Below are 23,101 nucleotides of genomic sequence, written 5' to 3'. Positions count from 1 at the left end.
TGTGGGACTAGACATTAGGTATGGGGAGGAAGAGCACAATGCTCACAGCAGACAGTGATGTTGGGGAGAAGCACTAAGATCATGTTTGCAGAGTTCTTTATTACCCACTAGTCGGTGATCAATGTTACCTACTTTGCGGTAGACTTTATGCTCTATCTGTCATAGAAGCTATCATTTAAGTTGTTCCTTTCCTGTTTGTATTTCTTCTGCTATAGCCCAACAGGGAATTAATTATCTTACCTTAAAAAAGCATTAGAAGAATTACAAGTGGACAGCAGTTGAATCAAAGTTACATCTACAGAATCCAAGACTTTATATTTGTCATTGTAATATCACTTGGTGTTTTCTAGCTTCTTGGACACTTAGTCTTTACTAAGTGTCCCCACAAGCCAATGCTAACCAAGACTTCACTTCCATATCGAGTGATTATGTGACTTCCCCAGGTTCCTAACCTGGGAGGAGACACGAAGGCCCCAAAACATGTTCTTCTCTCAGTTCGTACAGATTGTCATTTCGGTTGTATTTGCATAGAGTGATATCTTATTTGTATTTCCATCTTTTTTTCAGTGAATACTATGTGGGTATATGAATTAAATATTTCAATCAAAGTCACATCTGATTTCATTCTTTATATTTCACTTATCCGCTCTTTCTCCATGCTAAAGTATCTATTCTGTTGCAGCCGCACCTCTCCATGTCTTGAGCGTGACAACAGCAGGTGAACCTCTGCGTAATTCCTTCTCTGAACATGTCCCTGTTCTCCTCTCCTTCACCATCTCCTTCTGCATATGCCCCACCTCAGGATGCTTTAGTGCTGATGATATCTAGTGAAACATATACAGAGGCTAATGTTCTCCAAATCAAAGCCAATGCTCACTTCCCCTGCAAAGGGAAAATGGGTATATTAAATACCAGTAGGGATTAGGTTAGCTGGATCAAAATTAAATGGACTCTTGTCTTGGTCATGGTCTCCACATCTCATCTTCTTTTGTGAGGAAAAGTGCTACATCCAATGTAGCACTTTAAATCCTATGCCCCCATGATTATGCTAATTGGAAGAGCTATTTTGAGTTTTTATTAAAGGTTGCATTTTTTAGTAGCACCCAGACCTTTTCTTCTTTATTTTGCTTTTATCTTGCTATATTCTAGGTGAGCCAATGGCTAAGGGCTTATTAATAGTATATATCCTTGCTACCTCTGTTTTAAGTCCAACCTTTTGATATTTTGGAATTGTGCTGTGGAATGACTTATCTTCATTCTAAATATAGCAATCATTCTGTATTATTTAGATGAAGTTATTTTTAAAGTTCCCTTTGGGCCACTGATTATAGTATTTTTATTCTTTGGCCATCCATTATGATAATATGGGTTATCTCTCTAAAATAAGACAATTCTATATTTTCATGTTTTAATGTTCTAAACATCCTTTTATGTCTTCTCAGTCACATCTTAAATGCTGTATTTCTATTCATGAACACAGTGATTGGTAAACAATTACTGAATGGTTTGAACAAATTTGATCCACCCTTTTCGGTGTCATTTTTTTTTTATCCGTGCTTTAGTTGGTGGGATTTGGAGAACTAGGAAGGGGCTGGGGGATGGCGGATAAGGAAGCTCCTGGTGTGGCTTCAAACAACACCAAGAGTCAGAGAGGATGTCGACACTCTGCTGTGTACCTGGCATCACTGAAGCACCCTGATGAATTTTTTCTCTTGTCTTTCACCCATTGACTAACTCCAAATGCTGCAGTCTCCTCCCTGTTCCCAGCCCATGGTCCTAGATGAATTAAATGGAAATTTTAAGTATCAATAACTTTGGGGGTGAACAGTACAGTCTTTTTAAAAGTCCAAATCCTTGTTTTCTACTGTCTCCTCTGAAGCATGTATCCGTTTAGCTAATCAAATTGCATACTTATCAACAAGTTCTTTGCCTAATAAAAGTGAATTGCGTTTGCTTTTATTCCTTTTTAAATTGTGAAAACATGGTATCTCACAATTTAGAAAACTTCAGAGTTTCTATTTGCATGACTGCTGTCATTTGAAGAGTCAGATGCATCAGAGCCAATGTCCCCTGGTTATCTGTCCACCCCTGTGTAGTCTCAAGTCAGTGTCTAATGCAGTATGCCTACACATTTTCAGCAAAGTATCGATCTAACCATGGGTCAAAAATTATATTTATTGGAGTAGTAACAGTTTGCTTTCCAATTAGGAATTCCTCCAGAGCATCTAAAAATAACATATTTAGATAGGTTGTCTAATCTAGTTAGCCATTAACTGCAACAAATTTGTAATACTGGGCAGTAACTTCAGAGTTTATTCACCTATATCTCTTAATCCATGCATAATAAAACGAAAGCTAATAGAGTTGTCAAGTTACTGGACTGTGGTTACAGAAATAATTCGAAGCGGACTTAGAAAGAACATGGCACCACAGCACCCTGTGCTGTAGAGTAACAGAATCCTCACATCCTATTGAAATAATCAGTTTCATAAGGCAATTATAACTCTCCAGATAATAGTAAACGCCTTAGCACAAATGTGAGCCCACTGAGAGTTCTTGATAAGTTTTTTCACTGTTTTAGGTGATGTATGGTATACATTTTAATGATCATGACGTTAAAAAGATAGAGACAGGAAAGAGAAGATAATGGAAGCAGCCATTTCGTGCATCTATATTCTCTACCCACACATGATCGATTTCACCCTTTATCTATAAATGGTGACAGGGTCAGCACCCAAGGACCAGGAAGCTTCCATGTAACACTGCAGACAGCAGAGCTGAACTTCAGTTCACATCCCAGAGCCTTTACACAGAGCTGCCTCCTTCCTTCGGCTTCCTTCAGTTCTCATTGTCTGTAACTGTTTGCAGGGCCCGCATTGTCTCAATGAGATGAGAATTAGATTCGTCCACTCCGCAGCAGCTGCTGCATTGCAGCGTTTCCCGAGTCACTCGTTCATCCTCTCTCCTTCCCCCGCAGTTCTTACAGTGAAAAGGCTCTTGTGGAGTTAGCAGCTGCTTTAAACACTGCAGAGCGACTGGCTCCCAGTTAGTTCCCTTTGCCATCCAGGTAGTGGCACCTTTGGTGTTCTTCCCTGCTTGATGGAAATCTTCAAATGCTTCCCCAGTTTTGTACTAGAAACTATTGGGATTCACTGGTTAGCTTGCTCACTCTACAAGTCGATGTCATTGGCACCTAGATATGAAGTCCAGACAGTTTCTCCTGCTCCTTCTACACAAAGGAGAGGCTCTGGGAGTAGACAGTGAAGGACAGTCTTAATTAGTCACTTGATAATTCCATGATGAGTCAAATTTGCCTGGAATATTTTACTGCTAGACTGAGCTTCATACTCTTTGTTCTTTCTGACTAGTGACAGGTGTTTCGTGTCTTCCAGCCCTTTCTTTCCCTTGGCATCTTGCCATTTTACTTTCTCTCTCTCTCTTTTCTCTCACTTCCTAAGGAAAATACCTTCACTGGAATTTGTAATTTTCAGGTAGCCTGTGTCCTGTCTTAAGTCACTTGGTAAAATACGGAGGTTTACCCTCTCCTGAAATTTGCCATTTTCCCATGAATAATGTACATTGGGCCCTTAATTCTCCCTATTTGCTTTGTATTTGATTCGGTACTTAGGACTGGTTTCCAGATCACTAATGATACAGGAATGGTTGCTGGGCAGTGTATCTATATGCTGCTTCAGTCCTTAAGTTCTGCTATTTTGATTTCTCCTTCTTCAGTCTTTCTTCATACAATCTTATCACTTTTAAAAATATTGTTTTGTTAGATTCAAAGTCTTGTGTTTTCACAATCTCCCATTTTCTACTAATCCTCTACCCAGGGAGATAAATACACCAGATCTCCCAGTTGAGCATCAATGTATGGGGTAGACCCTTTAAAATTAGACAGAGTATTATCCAGCAGCTTTGCTACATCCAAATGTAGGGATTTGAGTGACGCTTGGTTGTAGTAACTGGCAAGACATCAAAGAATTCCCTTGCCTCGTGCCTTGCTCTCTCTGATCTCTGTAAGTACGCATAACTCGTCATAGCCTGCCTTTCCACTCTTGGACTATTCAAAAATTAGTTTTGACTCCTTACTGTGTGCTGAATCCATACTGCACCGAGTGCTGGGGGGTGGAGACTGCATCCACTATCATTACAACAGCTCTTAGATGACAGGCCTTGGTTAGCTGACAGGCCGTATCTCATTGGCCAGGGAAGTTAGCAGGCCCAAGCAAGGAAGAAAGTGTAGATTGACATCTTGGCTTAGAGTGTGAGATTCTTGGCACAGCTCCTGACATTTATGGTAGGGTAGCAGATCACACAAAAGGATCATGGAAGCAGAAATCAGGAAGGAAGTAACACAAAAAAGAGGGATTCAGTGGTGCCATGCCAGGGAAAGCAATAGAATACATTAAGGACATAGCTGCTGATTCTCTGTTTTGAGGGTAGACCACCAGAGTCTCCTACATGTTCTTTTGGGTAGAGAATTGGAATAAAACCATGGAGATATAAGGGCTTGGGCCATGAGTGCAGGAATTTTGTTACTGTCTTCAAAAGACATAGAGACTATGAGGGTTCGAAACATTAAACAGACATGTTATAATAATCCCTCCTAGTTTTAGCACCTATTTTTTTTTTTTTTTTTTTTTTTTTTTTTTGCTCTTAGTAACCTAGACTTGCCGGGCGGTGGTGGTGCAAGCCTTTAATCCCAGCATTCGGGAGGCAGAGGCAGGCGGATCTCTGTGAGTTCGAGGCCAGCCTGGGCTACCAAGTGAGTTCCAGGAAAGGCACAAAGCTACACAAGAGAAACCCTGTCTCGAAAAACCAAAAAAAAAAAAAAAAAAAAAAAAAATTATGAAATTAAAGTAATCTAGACTTGAAAAATTCACTAGGTATGATGATACGTTTATAATCACAGAACTTCAGAGGTAAAGGCAGGAGGGCAAGAGTACAAAGTTAATTTCCTAAATGTAGAAAGTTTAAGGCTAGTCTGGACTACTTGAGATCCTATCTCAAAATATTGATGAGGGAGGAAAAGTCAAAGGAAATAGTAATGTTAACTATAAACAAGTTGAAAATATTACAGTGAGTCAGGAAACACTGCTAGTTGAAACAGCAGCATTTTCCTACTTTTAAGTGGAAATCAGTATAAATGTACTAAAATAAGAATAATAAAGGAACTCGGGAGGCAGATGCAGGCAGATCTCTGTGAGTTCGAGGCCAGCCTGGGCTACAGAGTGAGTTCCAGGAAAGGCACAAAGCTTCACAGAAAAAACCCTGTCTCAGAAAACAAAACAAAACAACAACAAAAAAAAAGATTAATAAAGGAGGATCTGGAAGTATTTACAGTTCTTCTTTGGAGTGAATGTGTAGATTTAAAAGTCAGAAAGAAAAAGAAAACATTTCAGAATTCATATTAAAGAAAAGCTACAGCCTTCTTCCCATTGTGTCTTGATAACATCCAGAACATCAACAGTTAATGAAGTATGAACTGTTGCTTGTATGTAGCAGCTATTGCCCCTCCTGAAAACTCGACAGCTAGGGGAGAATGGTAGGCCTAGCCTGGCTACTGCATGTGGGGGGACTGTGGCTCCTGTGGTCTCATGCCGCATGACGTGCTTCAGAGGGTACCCTGGGCTCCTCCGCACCCATTTCTCTTACTAGTAACAGGTTTTCTGTTTAATGGCATGTCTAATGCATTCTGTGTTCTGCCGCGAAGAGGATGCTATGATACTTCACTCGCCTAAAAATAACATAAGTGTATTGTGTTTCTATCCCACAACTTACTTTGATGGAATACCTTTCAAACATTTTCAGTGTTGTCATGGAAGCAATATCTAGGTGTGTTGATCCGGCTTGGTGCAGTTAGCAGCGGATCTATGAAACACCTATATGTTGCTTTTTTGACTTGTTGTGGAAAACCTTGCAAATGAAATGAAAATGGGAGAACATTGGAGTGACTGTGGAAGAACCTGCATACTGTTTATACATGTCCTTGTGTATGTGTCCAGGTCAGCTAGATTGTTGTGTTACTTAACTTTTGCTCCTGTAGGAGGTGCGTACCCAAGGGACTTTGGTGAGTCATGACTAATGAAGTCATAAGCGTTCTAGCTAAGCTGCTTCAGGATTTGGAAGAAATTCCAGAGTTTAGATACTTTCTCTTGGCATACTCAACAACCCTAGCCACTTGAGATTACCATTCTTTCCATCACGACTGATGAGCAATAAAGAAGCGAAAGTCACCAAGATGCTTTTGCAAATTTAAATGATTTTTTTTTCACCTCCAGTTCATTATAATGTGGGGAAAATCATGCAAGTACCTCTCTATCAGTATGAGCTCAGGCTTCCCATGCTGGACTTGCAGAGCAGAGGGGACTTGATTTATTTCGACTATTCACCCTCTGTTGCAGTTAGGATGGCTTAGTGCAGAGACCTCTTAAAAGTACAAATATCACTTTAACCAGAAAATCGGTTCTATTCCAGTTTTCCCATCTTGTAACCAGCTACAAATCTGCATACTGGAATGATGATTGGTGGGCAGGACACATTGGCACAGATCTGACCTTAACAAAAGGTCTTTAAGGATTGCTTTTCACTCATGAGATTATATTAAAATGAGCTAGACAGATGTAATCTTGAAAAGTTAAGTTGAATGAACTTAAAACATATGCCATTTGGTCTTTCCTGTGTGATCTAGCCTTATATTATTTGAACACGTGAGTGACATAGGACATATAAGGAGACAGAAGGCTTGCCCACAATCTTGCAATTTCATTCCAGTTACTAACAAAAATTGGAATTATTCTTCAGTAGCATATGAAGGTTATACAGTAAAACAAAATAAATAATACACATATACATACTAGTATAAAATTAAAAAATATTTTCCCACAAGGCATTTACATTTAAAAGAGTTGTTCTGAGAAGGAATAAACAGTATAGAAAAAAAAATTAACCTCACAGAATTTGTTTATCTGTTGTATTGCTTTGAAGCATGCCTAATCTTCTCTTCCAATTTTCAGTTTCCTGGTCAGTTTTATGGTGGATGCCCGTGGTGGTGCCATGCGAGGATGCAGACACAATGGGCTCAGAATCATTATCCCACCTCGGAAATGCACGGCGCCAACTCGAGTCACCTGCCGCCTAGTGAAGCGCCATCGACTGGCAACGATGCCACCAATGGTGGAAGGAGAAGGCCTGGCCAGCCGCCTGATTGAAGTGGGACCTTCTGGAGCTCAGTTCCTTGGGTAAGGGTTTCCCATAAGCCTCCTCCTTAGTCTCCGGTGGGCTTGTGCCCTCTACCCAAGACCAATGGGATGGAACGCCAAAGGTACGTCAAGCCGTTTTGAAAAAGGATAGGCTCCTGTGACATTTTTTTAAAATTGGAAATAGTGCCTTGATGCCTGACTTTACTTCCATGCTCCCATGATAAGGCATCAGTGAGTTAAACATGCAGGTTGCTAGTGGTTTTTCTTCTTGGATGTGGGAATAGCTGCCAGATTCCCAATGGGATAACCATGTTTTTTAGGCATTGGTAAGTATCTCTGTTTCTTGTCTGACACTAAAAGGCAAAGTATAAAGGAAAAAAAATGTGCTCTGTTTGAAACATAAATTTAACACCTTGTGTGGTTATGCATCCAATCGCCACCTTCCCTTCGGACCACAATGTTGCCTTCCTGGAATGTCTAAAATGCAGTCTAAATGATTTGTGGTTTTCCTGCTACCTCCAGCTTTTAAGCCACAGTGTAAGATGAAAATACTGAGATTAACCTTTGCCGTTCTTATTTTGGCAATATTGAGCAACAATTAGTATTTCTTCTTTCTTCTGTCTGTCTGTAAGGCTACTGTCATACTAAGTGGCACCTCAGTGTGTCAAGAGGTGAAAAGTTGCCACTGAATGGTAATGAAAGATGAGACTTTGGAAGGGGGATCAAGTTTCGAATCAGTTTGAAACAAATCAATTGTACTTAAGTCTTGGTGCTTAAAACTGAGAGAAAAATCTTCCTAGATAGGACTCCTTTCGACTGCTGTCGATGTCATACTGGGGAGAGGATTTCTTGCTTTAGAACTCTGAAAATGTTCTAAAGCCTGTAATTTGGGGCAAATTGTTAACAGGTTGCTCCAAATTAGAAAGGGATGTGTTCCCAGTTGTAGAAACCACCTCTCATACGTCTTATCAGACAGAGCTTTGGAAAGAGCCTGTGAAGTTCTGGGTTGCCTCAGAAAATGCCTCTATGGTTGGATTCTTTTGACGTTCTTGATGTTCAGTTCAGAGCCTAACTCCCTCCTGCTCAGGTAGCCGTAGGCTTTTTAATAACCTTCAAATCTGTTGAGGAATATCCATGAAAACGGCTGGCTGCTGTACAGAGTTTTTATTATATTCCCAACAGTTTTGTCTTTCCCAGAGAGCAGTTTTTCCCCTCCATTTTTTTGGCTAGTGCCCTGGCAGTGAACCTAAAACAGGAACAGACTTGCCAGCCATGTGCTCCCTGGCACACAAGCACCTCCATTGTACACTCTGGGTCTCAGTTCCTGGTTCCTTGCTCTTTGTGACCAATGGAGGGGGCAGAACCAAACGCAGTGTGAAACCAAACTTCACCCTGTGATGCTGGGGTTCTGTGGACATGGTACCTGAAGCTTACTTCTGTTCTTTCTTTCACTGCTGCTTTGGATGTGCTCAGTAAACTTCACCTGCCAACGGCTCCTCCCCCACTTAATGAGGGAGAAAGTTTGGTCAGCCGCATCCTTCAGCTGGGGCCTCCTGGAACCAAATTCCTTGGGTAGGAGCGACTTAAAACAAATTGATGGCTGCTGGCCCCCATTCTTCTCCTTCTTCTGCGATATGATTTCTCTTTTCGTCATTGTGCCCATGACATGTCCCTCTCTATGATTTAAACTCTGTATAACCTATCTTTAGTGGACCGTTTCTGACCCTTGTGGTATGTGACTTTTATTTTTGAGTGACGTTTTATATCTTCTCCTTTAAAGTGCTGTGACCTTCATTTTCGTTCAAGCATGAGATTTGCCTAGTTGTACTTTGTGCTAGTCATGATGTGGTTATGATGAGTTTGGAGTCTGTCTCAAAGCAACCTGGACTCAAAAATGGAAAGCCTCTTTCTATGTTGAGGATGAATGTGACCTAAAAATCATAGGACAGTGCATGTTCTGGATCCTGAACATAATAGGCATTGGACACTATTGGACTCTAGGCTAAGTGGCCCATTGGGGTCACACTGTGTGCACATGCCTATTGTTTTCTTGAATGAAGACAGGATGAGCAAAAGCCACAAGTGCATGGCTCATGAGCACAAGTAGTCTACCTTTTTGACATCTCATTTATAACACTTTGAATTATGCAATGTATGAGCCACATTCTTTCTTAACTCATGTTGTCATTTTGCACCTCTAGAACATGTCTTAGAAGATTGGCATACATCATAGGCATGCATGTACATTTCTTTTGGTTCAATGTGCCACACCTACATTTCTCAAAGGAGAAGTTCCAGAATGCCACATGCACTCACAGAGAAATATCATTTGGCTTAAGGTAGCAGCATGTACTTGAGGACCAGTGCCCCTGAGGTGGAGTGCCACTGTGTCACTATCTGTTTGTCCCTGGGCTCTAGAGGAAGGCCTACTGTGTCCCTGTCCCCAGAATGAGCAGAAATCCAGGTCACTTTGCAACAGACGGTGTTGAGGTGCTTGTCTCGGGATGGGTTATCCTGTCTACACTGAGTGTTCTGCATTGCTATGTCAGGCCCGTGATCGTGGAGATTCCTCACTTCGCTGCCCTGCGAGGGAAGGAGAGGGAGCTGGTGGTCCTGCGCAGTGAAAATGGGGACAGCTGGAAGGAGCACTTCTGTGAATATACTGAAGATGAACTGAACGAAATCCTTAATGGCATGGATGAAGGTACCTTCGGGTTAAGGGGTCTACAAGAAATCTCAGGTGGAGACATGACAGTTATGCATTGCTTTTAGATCCTTTAGCTGTCTGAGTACTTGTGTGCACATGTGTGCTTCTTGAGGTGTTTTACTCTAGCTCATTATCCGCTGTGTTCCAACCACATTAGGTTTCAATACACAATCCATCCATTTTCTTAACTGTGTTTATGTTAAATTCAGGAGAACAAAGCCCTTTAAGGTATTAAATATCTTACTTTAACAAGTATAGCCAGTACGATTCTATCTTTTACTGAAAACTAATTGAATCTAAAACCAACAGTAGAGTGGATATTGTTTCATAACAAATAATGCTGCACAAAATTTTTAATTTACTTTTAGACTTTCTATTACTAATAAGACAGGAGCATTAAGTTCATTCAGTTATTCATATGGAGATTCTGTCTAAGTTCCTGTATTTCTCTAAGTACCTACACTAGAGCAACTTGTTGAGTCCATGGTCCCACCCTCTGCTGTTAGGCAATGCATTTGGTAAGTCACTGGCATCAGAGGAATATTGAAACCCAGACGGAAATCACTGATGTTGATTACAGACACAAACCATGTCAGGAGACAGAATACATAAACAGAAACCTTACCCATTCACCCAGAGTTTATTACTGGACTGGTCCCCCAAAACCTAAAGAACCATATGATTTCTTAAGACCACAATAACTGTTCTTTGAGCTAACTTGAAAATTTGCAAAGAAAAGGAGTTTACATGCAGTTTCCTCTTCATCATATGAACCAAGAATAGCACATGTTCATGTCCACAACACGTTTGCCCTCAAACGTCCTCATGTACACAGCACTGCACAGGCACATCTGCCCCGAGATGCACTTCTTTTACGCTGCCCTAGAAGGGCCTGGTTTCCCCCGAAGCGTACCTGCAAACCGCTGACAGCTGATGAAAGACCCCAATATTTATTTATTTGGTGTCAGGATGGCCTTGTGTTTTAACATTAACTAAAGGGGAGCTTTGCTGCTTCCCCTGATTATTATTAACTGTGCCCGTGAGTCTGCTAGAATGTTCTCAGGAGTCACTGGCTTTAAGAGGATGGATCATTTCTTGTCTCAGTGCTGGACAGTCCCGAGGACCTGGAAAAGAAACGAATCTGCCGCATCATCACTCGAGACTTCCCACAGTACTTTGCGGTGGTGTCTCGCATCAAACAGGACAGCAACCTGATTGGTCCAGAGGGCGGAGTGCTGAGCAGCACTGTGGTGTCCCAGGTGCAGGCTGTCTTCCCTGAGGGCGCACTCACCAAGCGCATCCGTGTAGGCCTGCAGGTATGTCCGTGCAAGGTGCAGGTGATACTGTGGGGTTGCGTTGCCAGGGTTACAGTTAGGTTTCCAAATGAGAGTTGAAATATCAGCTGTGTGAGCAAAGGCTAACACGAGAGACTAAAGAGTCACAAAGTTTTGAGGGTGCGGCAGGTGAGATGACTCAGCTGGAGGGGGGGCTTGCTGCCAAGTCTGACTACGGAAGTTCAATTCTGGAAACCCGCGTGATGGAAGATAAGAAATGACTTCCTGGGGTTGTCTTCTGACCTGCATATGTATGCTGCAGCATGCTTCCAGACACACACACACACACACACACACACACACACACACACACACACACACACTTCTAACACACAATAAATAAAAAAATGTATAAGTAATAAATTCTTTATTTTTAATTGTGAATGCTTTATAGCACTATAAATTTAGAACTGCCACATTTGAAATCCATTAAACTCACTTGTGAAATAAAAACAAAAAACAAAAACAAACAAACAAAAAAACCAGTGTTTGTCTGGATATGACAGCTGACATTAAGTATGGGACTATATAGTTTCTTTCTTTCTTTTTTTTTTTTTTTTTGATTATTATTATCTTGAAAGGCTCAACCTATGCACAGCGAGTTGGTGAAGAAGATCCTAGGCAACAAAGCAACCTTCAGCCCTATAGTCACTTTGGAACCCAGGAGAAGAAAATTTCACAAGCCTATTACTATGACCATTCCTGTCCCCAAAGCTTCAAGTGACGTCATGCTGAATGGTTTTGGGGGAGACGCACCAACCTTAAGGTTACTATGTAGCATAACAGGTAAGTCATAGGTGACTGTAGCATAGAAAATTCTAGAAGATATTTAAATGAAGTAAAAAAATTAAGTTGCTTTTGCCATAAGTAGCCCTGGAAGCTGAAAATGTAGGTGATGTCTGTACGCCAGTGTTTAGAAGACTGAAGCAGGTGGATTGTGGGTTCAAGTGCTGTCTGGACAACATAACAAGACCCTGTATCAGAACGCTGTGGGGTTAGATACGTTAATTCACGAAAAAGCATTTTTTAATTAACTGGATGAACAAAAGGTAAAAGAATAAGTTACTTACTAAACAATGTTTGTATATCAAACTACTATATACTGTATATGCATAGTCATTTTTAAAATCAATGTTTCTTATTTTTTTTAACCCACTAAGTTATTAGTGCTGCCCCATAAGTGCATGGTATAGGGCCACCCACCAGCGGATGGACATGTGCAATCACATCTACCAGTGATTACCCCTCAAAGAAAAGTGACCCTTTCTTTCCCCCAGCAGACATCAACTGCCAATATCTCCTCATTTATGGGTGGTACCTCGACAGCTCCTTCCTATCTCTGCAGGAATTCTCCCTGGTGACCTTGTGTAGGTAACCCAGTTCTGTGAGCTGACTGATCCAACAGTCCGGGTCCAGGAGACAGCATTTCTGGTTCTCTGAGTCTCACGAAGGGGACAGGATGACACAGATGTCCCACCTATTGTTGAGCACACATAATTTCTTATTCTCAGCGCTTTGAGAGTTATGCATCTCTTCATTAACCACTACCTGCATCAACAAGGAGCTTCTCTGACCGAGATTGACATCTATGCATACAGACATAAATACTTAGAAGGCAGTTTGACAATATGACAATTTAGCAAAAACAACACTAGTTTTCCTCCTAGGGCTTAGGGCTTCCCTGTGACCATGTTTAGGGTGCTACACATGCATTTCCTCCAGTGGAACAGCCTTAAAGCCAACCAAGAGAGCAGTTGGTTCTCCATAAACAGTCTTGCCACAATTGTACTAGTGGGCACAACCTGGCTGGCAGATCAGTCTTCTGGCATGCGGGGTCCAGCACTGGATCAAACCATTGATTTTTTTTTTCCCCTCAGCAGCCTGTATAGCAGGCCAAGGACAGAGTATGTAGTAAACAGATATTCAAATAATTTCCCTTAAATTTAGTTGATCTTAAGGTGGTGTTTGCTTTTTGTTAAGTGTCATTTCTTAGTATGTAATTTTGACAGTTTGTACTCTCATTTTGATTTAATTTAAATTTACATTTTTTTTTTTTTTGCTTGTGGTGCTGGTGATTGGACCTAGAATGTTATTTGCTAGGCAAGCATGCACTTTACTCCTGAGCTACATATCCTTAACTCTGAAAGTTGTTTTGGTTTGCTTTCTTTTTTTCTTTTCTTCTTCTTCTTCTCCTTTTTTTTTTTTTGGACAATAAGGATTGAAAATGGGGCTGTGCACACACTAGACAAATGCTCTATCACTAATCCGTATCCCAGTCCATGTTATTCTCATTGTGCCCTTTCGTGGCATGAAGGATTACACAGTTGAATAGTCAGTTTATTTAAAAATCCGTGTCTAGAATTTTGCCCAATTATCTTCCACAATCATGCTGTTTCAGGTGGAACCACGCCTGCGCAGTGGGAAGACATCACAGGAACTACGCCACTAACATTTGTCAATGAATGTGTTTCCTTTACAACGAACGTGTCTGCCAGGTATGTGTATATAGCACAGAAAAGCCCATTCACTGTATTTCTTTCTTCCTCCCCAAAATGATAATTTCTTTTGTTGTTTGATGTTGTTTCTTAATTCTTTCAAGGGGATTTTGGTTGTTGTTTAGTATTAAGTAAGACCTACATTTTCTTTGACATGAATAGTAACAATACAATAACCAAGTTCTTGGCAGTCAGATTAGAATCTATGGAAAATAAGCATTTGTCTGCTCTGGCTGCATGATTATGATTCTAGCGTTGGCAGCCATTGCTGATGTTTCCAGTCCCCAAGGAATGAGAAATTTCCTGTTATCCAAGGAAACACATGAGGAGTTGCTTTTTCAATAGAACACCACACAGTTCAGTGTAGCTTGCTCAGTGGCTAAGGAGTTACAGGGTGTTATACACACCAACACATTTGCATGGTACACATCTTTAAGAGGATGGAGGTATCTTCTGTTATTTCTTTTTCATACACTACTGCATTCTAATATTAGTTCTCATTTGTATAGTCTTTAATGGGTATGTAAACATCTTCAAGTTTCTAGTTGGTCTGATTCAGTCTCAGTGGCTGGTGAGTCCACTGGAAGATGATGCAGTGAGAGAATGATGTTGAGAGCTTCAGAAGATTAAATGAACAGGAGAGGAATCAAGGAAAATAGGGACTCGCTCAAAGAAATCTACATCATAATATCTGATACTGAGCTTTTATTGCCAAAGACTCCAAAAGCAATCAATTTGATGTCAAGAGATTGGTTATAAAGAAGAGTTTTCAAGAAGAGAAACACAGCTAGAAACATTTAAGTCCAATCTTTTTGTTTTATTTTGCCTTGAGAAGCATATAATTTCTATTCGGATGTATTCATTATGCATGGTAGTGTGTTACATAATGGCTTTTTCTTCTAGGAAAAACTATTGTACATCGAGCATATTCCCTCTTCATCATAGTCAATCTTAAAAATCTGATATATTTCTCCTTCGTGGTCCCTCCAGACTGTCTCTCAATCCTGTTGATTTCCTTGCTGTTCCCATCTTTGAGTCTCTTTGATCTGGGTCCTCTTATCATCTCTATCTCTCACTTCCTTCTTTTTCAAGAAACATTTGATGACCATACTGATCATACTGAAGGAATTGATTTTTTTTTTTTTTTCAAATGGCATACTTTAAACTTTAGGTGACTGGTTTTCTTTCTTCTTTAGGTTCTGGCTGATAGACTGTCGACAGATTCAGGAGTCTGTTTCGTTTGCATCACAAGTGTATAGAGAAATTATCTGTGTACCATATATGGCCAAATTTGTAGTGTTTGCCAAATCCCATGACCCCATTGAAGCCAGGTTGCGGTGTTTCTGTATGACAGATGATAAAGTTGACAAGACACTTGAACAACAAGAAAACTTCTCTGAGGTGGCCAGGAGCAGGGATGTGGAGGTAAGAATATAGACATGCTGCATCCTGAGCCTTCACTACCACAGATGTAGGAAGATTTGCTTAACAAAAGAAAGGTCAGTCTATGTGTCCATCAGTTGAAGGTCAAGGTCCAAATCAGAGATTTTTTTTCTAACAGTTTGGACCATAAATTGATGGTCTTTATGTATATAGAAGGATTCCTGTAAAATTTATTTGAAGAAAAACTAAGTTATTGATAAACTTGGAGAATATATGTGATTGTGAGTTTGTGATAACTATAGCAGTTTTGATGATTTTATCTTCCTGGATTTTCTTTTAAAGTACTTTTTCTGTTTAAGTGTTAGGTCAGATAAATAATTTTCTACATTGATTTTTCCTTTTTTTTGTAAAGAATTTTTCATCATTGAAGAGGTTTTGATACTGAAGTCCTGTGTTCTTATTGTGATGTCAAAGCTATCCAGTTCAAAGTTTATATTTAGGTATTAGACATATATTGGTCTTTGTGGAATCATGATACAGCATCAAAAATAAGAAAATTCAATATTACCATGCAATTGAAGATACTCAGTAGCAAGAAAGAATGGTGGTACATGCTTTGTTGTGTATATGACAGATGTCAATCATCAGTGTGAATATTTTCATATGTATATTCTAAGAACTGAAGGTTCCAAGTACACCTACTACTTGTTTGTATAAATGACATAAAAGTGATTGTAGATATCTTAACTGATGTTGGTTTTCTGTCTTATCTTAGGTATTAGAAGGAAAACCTATTTATGTTGATTGTTTTGGCAACCTGGTACCGCTAACCAAGAGTGGCCAACATCATATATTCAGTTTTTTTGCCTTCAAAGAAAACAGACTTCCTCTCTTTGTCAAGGTAATGTATACACAAAAGTAAAAATCAGTTATGCATTTATTCAAATGCAAGGGTTGTTTCAATTACTTTCATAGTAAGAATATGTGCTTTTCAAACATTTCCAGTGATTTTACAAATGTTTACCAAAAAAATACATTGTTTTAAATTTTTTAGACCAAAGTATGACCAAGTTATTAAGTAGAAACATTAAATACTGTTTTCCAGATTTGATGACAAGTTTGTGCATATTCTCTCTCTCTCTCTCTCTCTCTCTCTCTCTCTCTCTCTCTCTCTCTCTGTGTGTGTGTGTGTGTGTGTGTGTGTGTCTGGGAATTAAACTTAGGGCCTCATGCCTAGTTATTAACAGGCAGTAACTATACTAGTGACTTACACTTCCAGCCCTCTTATTTCTTCACTGCTGTTACTTTTAGATATTCATACTTAGATTTTAAAATGTATGTGACTGTCACTAATGTAGAGACCCAAAGAGCATATATAACTTCTTTAAATAATATTTCAGAAGACCTAGAATCTCACAATACAACAAGAAATTATTTTAGTTAGTGCTATAGACTTGATATACTTTCATCAATTCAACATAATAGGAAGCTTGATATTGAATGGGTCTATTTAATAAGGAATATCTAGGGAAGTACAACTTATGAAGACAGAAAGTAAAAGGGTGGGTGTCAGAGAAAAGGGTGTGGGGAAAGGGGAATTATTGCTTAGTATATGGAGACTCAGTTTGGGAAGCAATTCTGAATGCAAATGAATGGTGCCGATAGCTAAACAACAAAGTGCATGTACTTGCACCATCAAATTACACACCTAAAATGGTAAAATACACTTAAAATGATGTTTCCTGTTACAAAAACCACAGTTAAAATTCAATGAAATTCTGATATTGCAATGAACATAAAAATATCACGCTAAGTCAATAAAACACAAGGAAAATGCTATGGGAGTCCACTTGACAAAGCAGGGACCTCCATGGAGACACAAGGTAGAGTGGAGATTGTCAGGGCCAAGGAATGGAAAATGAGTGTGTACCAGGCACAGTTACTGTCTGGGTGAATAGAAAGCTCTAGAACATGGTGGTGATTGTACAACTTCATGAGTGTGCTTCATGGCACTTAAAAATAGTAGAAATGTACAGTTTCATGGCAGATATATTTTACCACAGTTTTTAAAAAGGTAAATTAATTTCAGAAACCTAATGGACAGGAAGGTAACCACAAGTCACGATTATTTTATATTTGCAATTCGCTGTGAAATCTGAAGGGATCAAGTGTCCTCGCCTCAAACAATTGGAGAGTTTCATGTGAGGCAATGCCTGTGAATTAGCATGATGGTTAGCTTCATTTCATATCATGTGCATATCAAACCATCCTGTTACCTATATTAATATATTTATAATTTTTTCAATTGTGCTTCATAAAGCAACAATGCCTGAAAGACATTTCCAAAGTGTTCTTGTAAATGATGACGCCAAAGTAGAGAAGAGCTTTGTGTCTGTGGATCTCATGTCCCTCCTTGAAGTGTCTCCCTACTGAAATTTTTTCCCTCTTTTAAACCTCATTTGATGTCAAATGGAGATGAAGCACATCTGTCTTTCTTGTTCAAGGTGCGGGATACGACTCAGGAACCCTGCGGGCGACTATCATTTATGAAGGAACCAAAATCCACAAGAGGACTAGTGCACCAGGCCATTTGCAACTTAAACATCACCCTGCCGATCTATGCGAAGGTATTGTGAACACTGCAGTGTTCTCAGGAAGCACAGAATTTGAGTTTCAACTTCTTTATTATAGACATTGAACACAAGAACACGCACAAGTCATTTTTGGTATCCTGCCCAATTAAGTGATTTTTTTCATTTCAGTAAAGAAAAAGCAATTCCCACCTTCTTTGGCGTTTAATACTCTTTGATGGAAGCTTTTATTTTTATATATTAGATAATGGCAGAGAAAAAAATGAGTTTTAATTTTAATTCTTTTTTGAGCTAAATTGTAAAGAAAAAATAACTGGCATTGTCCCTGTTCTTGTTTCTGGATGTATTCCTGAGGCCATTTGGTGCATTGCCTCCCACCAGGATGTTAGTGTGTTAGCTTCTGCTCATTACCCAACTCAGAGCTGGGTCAGCTTATAGGTTCAGAGCACCCTACTAGAATTTTACCTTTTCCTGGAGTAATTACCTGTTTATCTTACAGCTTGTCCTGTTTTAGTGATTTAAGAATTTTAAACTAGCTTTTCAATTAGTTTAACATGATCAGTATAAAAATATCTTGTCCATAGGAGGACATCTGATGTACCACTAGAAGAGGTTTGTTAATTCCCAACACAAGTCTACCTAGCATTACTTTCTATCTAACTCATTCTCTATGACGTAATACTCTGACTATTATGAATGTATCAAAGAAGGCAACTGAGTCAGTTAAGTGATGCGGGAAATCTTATTCTGAAAGCATTATTTTTTTTTCTTTAAACTGATACAGTTTTAAAAGAGCCAGCTGCAGACGGTAGTGTGCGCATAGCAGCTACAGTGTTCAGTTTGCTCTGCACTTGGTGAAGGGGTGAATAGTGGATACTGGAGGGGAAGCCGGGAAATACCTAAAACTTTCAAGGCTGAGTCTGCGAAATCAAGTATCTTCTATGTTACTTTTACCCCAGCATAGTTGCCACAGTATGTATTGGTTTAAATACTCATTCTTGGAAACAGACATCAGTTATATAGAAGAAGGCTCCCAGCATATGTTTGATGTTCTTAGTTCTTAATAATTAAAAAAAAGAAATTGGGTATCTATTTCCATATATAATATGCATGATGTCCCAATGCAACTGGACTGTAGCAATAGATAGTTCAACCAAAAAATGTGATCCGATTGCAATCCCATGGCACAAATGCACTCTGGTGTTTGTTGTAGCTCTGGAGGCAGAGTGGCAGCTGAGACTCACAGGAGAGATGCACAGGCCACCTAGAGATAATAGTGTGACTGGGCTCTGACGGGTCTCTGAGCTCTCCATGTTCTGGGAAAGAAAGCATTTACTTTATTTTATATCTTTGGAGGCCAGATGTAGCACACAGAATTATTAATGCAGAGGTGGTTTTTTTTATTTAGTAATTCAAGATGAAAAGAATAAAATGCCAAACATTGCATATTTAAGATATACTGAGAATTTAGTAGCTTTGTATTATAATAAAACTTGTATAGTGCCTGAGTTTCGACATAAACAATGGCGTTTGACATTTTCAGTCAGGATCCATAGTAACTGGGATAGTGTCACTATCATTTCTATAAATCAGTTCTACCACACAAATTAAATATTAAGCTTTGAGGCTGCTGGTAACCTTGGGTCAGGCGTTAGTATATTTAACCCTTTTTTTTTTTGTCTCTTTGAATGTGTAACTTTGATCAATCTTCTTTAACTGTTTGTCTTCTATAAACTGTTTAAGAAAACAGCCTGAGTGTACTGTGCGCCTGCCTTCATGCTTGTAGAGGGATGTATTTCCTCTTTTCTTCTAAACATTTTCTTCCTTCTCCTTTTTTCCCCCATTGTGCATGGCATCTTGGGACATGAAGGAATCGGAGTCAGATCAAGAGCAGGAGGAAGAGGTAATTTTACAACAGTGTCACTTCTTCCTGGCCATGCCACTTCTGGAGCCCTTAATAAGAGCATGTGCTTGACCTTGATTTTAGAGAGTGGCAGCTATTCTTAGCAATTAGACCAGCAGAACTTTAGTCAGCCTCCCTGGGCCTGTGTTTTTTGTTTTTGTTTTTCTTTTTTATCTTGTGAATGGCATTCAGAGAACTGCAAAGTTTCCTTCTTTATTTTAGCCCTCTATGTAATAGTATGTATTTTCCTACCAACTACTAAAGGCGAGGCCATTGTCTCAGTGACACTCAGGGCTAGACTGAGGATGTCTGAAGGTAACAGTGGTCAGACACAATGGTTTGCTTTCTAGGTCTCATAGCCTCATTAGCAGCAACGTTTTTCTGAGGGTGTGCCTGTGATGACATCAGCACTCTGGCAATTACTAGGGTGTGTGTTGGTGTATTTGTGGGGTTCCTGAATCCTCTTATCTCTGATCTGCAGTGTGCAGATTTGTTTATGTGTAGCATATATAAGTGAAAGTTAGTAACTTTTAGGAGTATACTGTGTTCCTAATACCAAGTCTGAGAATCATTAAGACTAACCAGCTTTCAGGAACACAGAGTCCATTCATTAGACTCCCAGATTATGGTATAAACATATACTAATAATGAGCATTCCTCAGAAAGTATATTTGCAAATCTCAAGTGTTCCACACACCTCATCAGCATGGATTTCTCTCACCTATCTTCTGTATGAAGTTACATACAGATATAGAAAACAAATTATCTGAGTGATATCCACTTTAATTTTTAAGGCAAATATATGTTTGTATTCTTTTCAAAATTCTGTAAACACCCAATATTATAGTGGAAATAAAAGAAATAATTGGAAAAGTCCTTAAGTTATCTATGAATATAGCAACTCCTGCTTCCTTCCAGTGTTCAACTCTTTCCAAACTAGTTATCATCATTGCATACTTTTTTAATATACCATCATTTTAAAATGTTATGCTAATGCATCTGAAATGTAAAAATACAAAGAAAAACATAATAATGTTCTGTGCCCACCAACTTGAAATGCATGGCCTTAGTTCAGAGGATTTTTCCAAATCCCTTTTCTGTCATAGGAAGCTACAGAACAGATGTGGAGCGGCAGTCGCACACCACCAGGCGTGTGACTGGTCATTTCCTTGTGTGCGTCACTGACACACTCAATACCCTACTGTGCTCAGTGATCCCATCACCTTGGCTCTTCCAGTGTGACAGCTACATCCCATCCTTAAAGAGCATAAAAGTGATGAAACCAACTTTGCTGTGTTCACAGCGGAGCCATTTCCTTTAGACGCATTGTTTTCCCTGTGAAATACTTGGAGGGAGTTTCTGCTCTCCCTAAAAGGAATCCGTGAAAAGCTTTGAAGCAGTGGCTCACTGTGGTTATGAAATGCCTTCTGCAGAATTTATCACCCAGCCTGCCTTGCCGTTCTTTGTTTGCTCATAAATTGGTACTTACTGCTTGAGACGGACTTGACCTTTTTCATGGCCTTTCCCCTAATATGCATTTCTCACATCAAACACAGCCGGGCCATCCCTTCTCGGGGTAACATATTCCTCCTGTAGTATCTAGAAATGATATGTGAATAATATGTGTTTATTTATATATACAAAACTGTAGCTGATGCCTCTGACTTTCTTCTAGCCTGTTCTGTCACTCCTATGTGCATAATTGCAAATAGGATCTTACCATGCACATGAGGGATTCCGAGCCGAGAGCTGTTGGTAACCATTGAATTTGTGTCTGTTTTTTCTTTCAGATCGGTATGACATCAGAAAAAAGTAAGATTTTTAAATAAAATTGAGTTTGTTTGAAAGCTGGCTATAATGAAAAGAAGCATGAATTAAAATGCAAGCTAGTTGCCATTACTAACCACTATAATAATTCTATGTTTATATGATTCTTATTAATCATTAATAGCTATCTGTAAAAGCGGCTTGGCCAGTTAAATCGTAACTATCCCTGATTTGTGAGCTAATTAGCGATAACTGCGATGATGATTCATCTAAGCATTCACTTTCTTTTGACACCCTGTGGCCCCTGGCATCGCTGTCGAGCTTGTTTAGAAAGCTGCCCTGCTGTTTTGTCCATATGTCAGCATAACTTTGTCACCTCATGATTTTTTTAAGCACTGACATGACAGTATTACTTTTCACACAAGGCTACAGTGACCTCTGTAGAGGGCCTTGCCCTTGGAAGGATGCCTCCAAAAGCGATACTGTCTAATGGTTCTTAGCTGAAGCTCATGCCCTTCAACCCCCATTCCTGCCCTCCTTGCACTCTTACTGTGGTGAAGCATACCTAAGGCTTTAGGTGAGCTCTAACAGAATTCTGTGAAAATTTCCAAGGAAAGGAAACAAAAAGAAAAGAAATGCAAAAATTAAAGTATACTGGACACAATTGCTGATCACAGTGTGTCCTTGTGTGGCTGTGATTAAAGAATGATTCAAAATCTCCAACAAAATCTAGTACAGTGAGGAGACCTGCATTCACCTGAGGTTTGTAATAGTCTATTAACATTTCATCTTGTGAGCCTAGTCTCTGTGACCATCTGGCTTCTTGTGTAGAAGAAATCTAAGTGGAATTTTATAGCTCGATCTCCACCTTATGCCTTAAACACTTGAGAAAAATATTCTGACTTTTAATTTCATTAAGTATTAAGATTTATTTTGATTCATCATATCCCTGGGTGGCATTCCTGAAAGCAAAGACTACACAGCCTTGTGTCATGGTTATTTAGCCCTAATTGATTGTATTAGTCACTTTTCTGTTGTTGTGATAAAATACCATGACCAAAGCAACTTACCCAAGAAAGTGTTTTATTTTGGGCTTACAGTTCCTGAGGGTTAGAGTCCATGATGGCAGAGCAGAGGTAGTAGGAGGCAGGCTGTTGGAATCTGGAAATTACAAACAGGCAGAGAGAACACTCCGGAAACCTCAAAACCTGTCTGGCCCTAGTGATACTTCCCCCCAGCAAGGCCATACCTCCTAAGCCTCACAAAACAGTTGAACTAGGGACCAAGTACCCCAGACTAATGGCAGATCTTATTTAAAACACCACACTGGCGACCTATAGGCCTGTTCTTCTGAAGTCTTAGCACTTGTAATTTACTGCTGTCCTATTGGAATGGCTTTAATGGGAGGCTTATCCTTATGTTCATCCTTAATCAAGATGAAAATATCTGAGATTCTGATGTCTTCAATAATTTATATAACTAAACAAATCAGCATTACCACAAATTTATTTTAATATATTTTGTATTATGTGTATTCACATGTGTTAGCCTCTAAACAAATACAAATTCTCTCCAGAGAAGGCAGCTTTGTTTACGCCACACATTATTATTGCCTTCATTGATTTTTAAAAGTGTTTTTATTTTCTCTCCCTTTCTTCTTTAAGGCTATTGTATTGACTTAAATAGTTCCTTTCTTTACTCCTATGTACAAGCTAT

The 23,101-nt window shown here is 39.4% G+C and overlaps 1 protein-coding gene across 50 annotated transcripts in view; it reads left to right on the top strand.

The window, feature by feature from the left end:
* The window catches only part of Ank2 (ankyrin 2), a 596,100-nt gene that overhangs the window by 545,540 nt on the left and 27,459 nt on the right, over positions 1–23,101 (top strand). For 22 of the 50 annotated variants that reach the window (XM_037207067.1, XM_037207070.1, XM_037207065.1 and 19 more), the window contains 12 exons: positions 683–718; positions 7,020–7,244; positions 8,679–8,777; positions 9,755–9,909; positions 11,017–11,228; positions 11,828–12,032; positions 13,645–13,741; positions 14,938–15,166; positions 15,900–16,025; positions 17,629–17,751; positions 19,586–19,618; positions 21,409–21,430. In XM_037207067.1, the coding sequence (XP_037062962.1) occupies positions 683–718; positions 7,020–7,244; positions 8,679–8,777; positions 9,755–9,909; positions 11,017–11,228; positions 11,828–12,032; positions 13,645–13,741; positions 14,938–15,166; positions 15,900–16,025; positions 17,629–17,751; positions 19,586–19,618; positions 21,409–21,430 (1,562 nt within the window). The remainder of the gene's footprint in view (positions 1–682; positions 719–7,019; positions 7,245–8,678; positions 8,778–9,754; positions 9,910–11,016; positions 11,229–11,827; positions 12,033–13,644; positions 13,742–14,937; positions 15,167–15,899; positions 16,026–17,628; positions 17,752–19,585; positions 19,619–21,408; positions 21,431–23,101) is intronic. The other 28 variants (XM_028856374.1, XM_028856353.2, XM_028856441.2 and 25 more) reach the window with 3 other exon arrangements.

The sequence above is a fragment of the Peromyscus leucopus genome, chromosome 6, assembly GCF_004664715.2.
Source record: "Peromyscus leucopus breed LL Stock chromosome 6, UCI_PerLeu_2.1, whole genome shotgun sequence".
NCBI lineage: Eukaryota > Metazoa > Chordata > Mammalia > Rodentia > Cricetidae > Peromyscus > Peromyscus leucopus.
The sequence above is the reverse complement of the archived record's forward strand: the minus strand, read 5'-3'. Positions and strand labels throughout refer to the sequence as shown.